Source organism: Macrobrachium rosenbergii, chromosome 3, assembly GCF_040412425.1.
Source record: "Macrobrachium rosenbergii isolate ZJJX-2024 chromosome 3, ASM4041242v1, whole genome shotgun sequence".
In the NCBI taxonomy this organism is placed as follows: Eukaryota; Metazoa; Arthropoda; class Malacostraca; order Decapoda; family Palaemonidae; genus Macrobrachium; species Macrobrachium rosenbergii.
The window spans coordinates 35,069,651-35,073,976 of record NC_089743.1 but is presented as its reverse complement, the minus strand read 5'-3'; the positions used below and the strand labels follow the sequence as shown (position 1 = coordinate 35,073,976).

The 4,326-nt window shown below is 36.1% G+C and overlaps 1 protein-coding gene across 1 annotated transcript in view; it reads right to left on the bottom strand.

Moving 5' to 3' along the window:
* LOC136854457 (cytochrome P450 2L1-like) overlaps positions 1-4,326 on the bottom strand; it is a 30,954-nt gene extending 26,628 nt beyond the window's left edge. The window contains exons 1-2 of the mRNA XM_067130750.1: positions 4,262-4,326; positions 2,847-2,928 (exon numbers count right to left, since the gene is read on the bottom strand). Of these exons, the coding sequence (XP_066986851.1) occupies positions 2,847-2,880 (34 nt within the window). The 5' untranslated portion in view covers positions 2,881-2,928; positions 4,262-4,326. The remainder of the gene's footprint in view (positions 1-2,846; positions 2,929-4,261) is intronic.

The following is a 4,326-nucleotide window of genomic DNA, read 5'->3' as shown; positions in this document are numbered from 1 at the left end:
ATACAGCTCTCTATATTACCAATAGTTCTTTTGTTTTTGAAGTCTCGATTGGAACCGAGGAGAATTCAACCTCTCTCTCTCTCTCTCTCTCTCTCTCTCTCTCTCTCTCTCTCTCTCTCTCTCTCTCTCTCTCTCAGGATTAAAATTTTGACTTAATTAGAAACCCGGTAAGCTATTTTCTCTCTCTCTCTCTCTATCTTTCTCTCTCTCTCTCTCTCTCTCTCTCTCTCTCTCTCTCTCAGGATTAAAATTTCGACTTAATTAGCAAAGTAAGCTATTTCTCTCTCTCTCTCTCTATCTTTCTCTCTCTCTCTCTCTCTCAGGATTAAAATTTCTACTTAATTAAAGCTATTTCTCTCTCTCTCTCTCTCTCTCTCTCTCTCTCTCTCTCTCTCTCTCTCTCTCTCTCTCTCTCTCTCTCTCTCTCTCTCTCAGGATTAAAATTTCGACTTAATTAGTAATAAGGTAAGCTATTTCTCTCTCTCTCTCTCTCAGGATTAAAATTTCGACTTAATTAGTAACCCGGTAAGCTCTCTCTCTCTCTCTCTCTCTCTCTCAGGATTAAAATTTCGACTTATTTAGAAACCCGGTAAGTTATTTCTCTCTCTCTCTCTCTCTCTCAAGATTAAAATTTCGACTTAATTAGTAATCCGGTAAGCTATTTCTCTCTCTCTCTCTCTCTCTCTCTCTCTCTCTCTCTCTCTCTCTCTCTCTCTCTCTCTCTCTCTCTCTCTCTCTCTGGATTAAAATTTCAACTTAATCAGTAACCCAGTAAGCTATTTCTCTCTCTCTCTCTCTCCCTCTCTCTCTCAGGATTAAAATTTCGACTTAATTAGTAACCCATTAAGCTATTTCTCTCTCTCTCTCTCTCTCTCTCTCTCTCTCTCTCTCTCTGCCATTTTGTTAAAGAAATTGGTTCATTCAGTCGCAAAGCCGCTCAAATTATTATTAAGACAAAGTGTAGATACAGGCAAGATTTTTGATGAGCATAAATTAGCATATATTACCCCTATTTTCAAAAGTGGATCAAGACTAGAGGCAAGTAATTATAGACCTGTGAGTCTGACATCTCATATTATGAAAGTTTATGAAAGGGTAATAAAGAAAAATATAATGAAACATTTAATGAAAAATAGTTTGTTTAATATAGGACAACATGATTTTGTACCCGGAAAAAGTACACAAACCCAACTGTTAGTCCACCATGAAAGCATATATAAAAATATGATAAACGAAAAAGATGCAGATGTGGTTTACCAAGACTTTGCAAAAGCTTTTGACAAGGTAGACCATAATATATTAGCAAAAAAAATTAGAAAACCTAACATTATGGACAAAGTAGGAAGATGGATAAAAGAATTTTTGCAAAACAAAACAGATAGTGATTGCAAACGACGAGAAATCGGATGAAGCTAAGGTAATATCCAGTGTCCCACAAGGTACGGTGTTAGCCGCATTGCTGTTTGTGATTATGATTGCAGACATAGACAGTAATGTTAAGGACTCGGTAGTGAGAATTTTCGCCGATGACACAAGAATAAGTAGAGAAATTACTTGTGATGAAGATAGGAACTCGCTACAAAGAGACCTAAACAAAATATGTAAGTGGGCAGAGGTAAATAGGATGGTATTTAAATCTGATAAATTTGAATCAGTAAACTATGGTGATAAAGAAGGAATGCTATATGCATATAAAGGACCTAATAACGAGACAGTCACAAATACGGAAGCAGTTAAAGACCTTGGTGTGATGTTGAATAGGAATATGTTATGCAATGATCAAATAGCAATACTATTGGCAAAATGCAAAGCAAAAATGGGAATGTTGTTCCGGCACTTCAAAACAAGAAAAGCTGAACACATGATTATGCTTTATAAAACGTATGTACGTAGTCCACTTGAATATTGCAATATAATATGGTACCCACACTACCAAAAGGATATTGCACAAATAGTGTACAAAGGTCCTTTACAGCTAGAATAGAAGAAGTTAAGGACCTTGACTACTGGGAAAGACTACAATTCTTAAATTTATATAGTCTCGAAAGGAGAAGAGAATGCTACATGATAATCCAGGCATGGAAACAGATAGAAGGAATTACCGAAAACATCACGGAGCTAAAAATATCAGAAAGAGCAAGCAGAGGTAGATTAATAGTGCCCAAAACTATACCAGGAAAACTAAGGAAAGCACACAGGACATTAATCCACCACACACCAGCATCGATAATGCAGCGTCTATTCAGTGCGCTACCAGCTCATCTGAGGAACATATCAGGAGTGAGCATAGATGTGTTTAAGAATAAGCTCAACAAATATCTAAGATGCATCCCAGACCATCCAAGATTGGAAGATGCAAAATATACCGGAAGATGCATTAGCAATTCTCTGGTAGACATCAGAGGTGCCTCACACTGAGGGACCTGGGGCAACCCTAACGAACTGTAAGGTCTCTCTCAGGATTAAAATTTCGACTTAATTGTCTTTTTAATCTCTCTTCTCACTGTAACCCAGAGATAGGAAGAGAAGTGGCACAGGGCAGGGAGGAAGCTCTCTCTCTCTCTCTCTCTCTCTCTCTCTCTCTCTCTCTCTCTCTCTCTCTCTCTCTCTCTCTCTCTCTCTCTCTCTCTCTCTCTTAGCCTCGAGAGATTAATAAACTTTTTAACTATCTGCAAACTGTTTAGCCTCGAGAGTTTAAATAAACTTTTTGACTATCCACAAACTATTTAGCCTCGAGAGATTAAGAAACTTTTTGACTATATGTAAACCATTTAGTCTCGAATAGATGAAATAAATATTTTTTTCTTTTATAAAAGAAATCAATAACAACTGGCACTCCAACAAACCTTCAAACCATGTCAAAATCCGCAAAAACTTCATCCCTGTATTTGTGTCATCTGGGCAGCAAAGATGATCCAATACAGTATCCTGAAACAAAAGAAAAACTTAATTTGTTGTCTCTCCAGGTGTCCATTAAAGCAGGCTTTTGCTATCGCAACATGTCATTACTCTCTTTAATATTTTTCTATTGAATTGAGAGAATATTTGAGCTTTATTTTAATCAAGTAGAAATAGTACGTAATCAGCATTACAAAAATTTTTTACCAGTTAACAAAATTTAATTGAACTAAGTTTAATGACCATGAAAAATTAACACTAGAGAATTAGCTTCCTGAAATACACCTTATTTTGAAGAAATATATTTAACTGATAATTTACTGCTACCATATTGGCATAAATATTAACCATACATTCCATTCATTCTTTAAGACTTTACCATGGGTGAAACATACTGAAAACAAATATTTGCTGGAGAGACTGCCCACAAGCAGAGGAGAGCACATGCTCCCAATTCATCAGAATATTAATCCTTTCTCAACCACTTTCATACAGGTAAATTTTCTTATGACCTACTCTATTCTGTGTCATTAAACATATAAAGCGGATTATCACCTACATTAGCATCCTGAACTCCATTCACTTCCCAGTTGATTATTCTTTAATTTCTTTACAAGAAAACTTTTGAAATCGTGTCTAATTTACGTAACTCAGGCATTTATTATGGAATGAATTTCATTATATTTACGAAATGACTAGAATTTATGGCTAAAAGTTGATAAACTAATACTGCAGTGATGTTCTAGATTTTGTAACAGCATTATTGTTTCTGACCACAATGCACCATCCTTCTTCTTTAATAAAATTGGAAGAGCAGAGACTTTAACCTGTTATGTTATGGTCATAATTAGCCATGAATCGTACATGATGAATGATATACATCCATCATGGATGAACCATGTTGCCACTGTCTCACCACGTTGAGGTCATGACTGTCGAGACAGTCGCAGAACTCAGCCAGGAATCCGCAAGATGCCTTTGGACGCTGTAACTGACCCAGACACGAGAGAATTAAGGCAGGAAGTAAAGGAGAGGCGAGTTATGCTCTTAAAGCCATTTCCATTGTTAGTATTACTGAGTGGCCAAAGTCTTCTGCTTTTGACAAGCTACAATGTTACTTCAAGCTGCAATTAGCTGGTTAATTCAAAAGATTTCGAATTCCACTTGTAATTCCCACAAGAAAAATTCTTAAATTATTCAAGTTGTTACAAAATCTACCACCATACTGGTATCTTTAACTGGTGCAGAGGCCTTAAATATCCAAAACGCCAATGTATTAACCATTGAAAAATTCAATAAATCATTTTTTTAAGAGTATATGACACCACACCACATCCACAATACTAGTAACATAATTACTTACCTTATACTGTATTACATATAAACACCGCTTGACATCCAGCAAAACTCAACTAAAACAGTCTAATG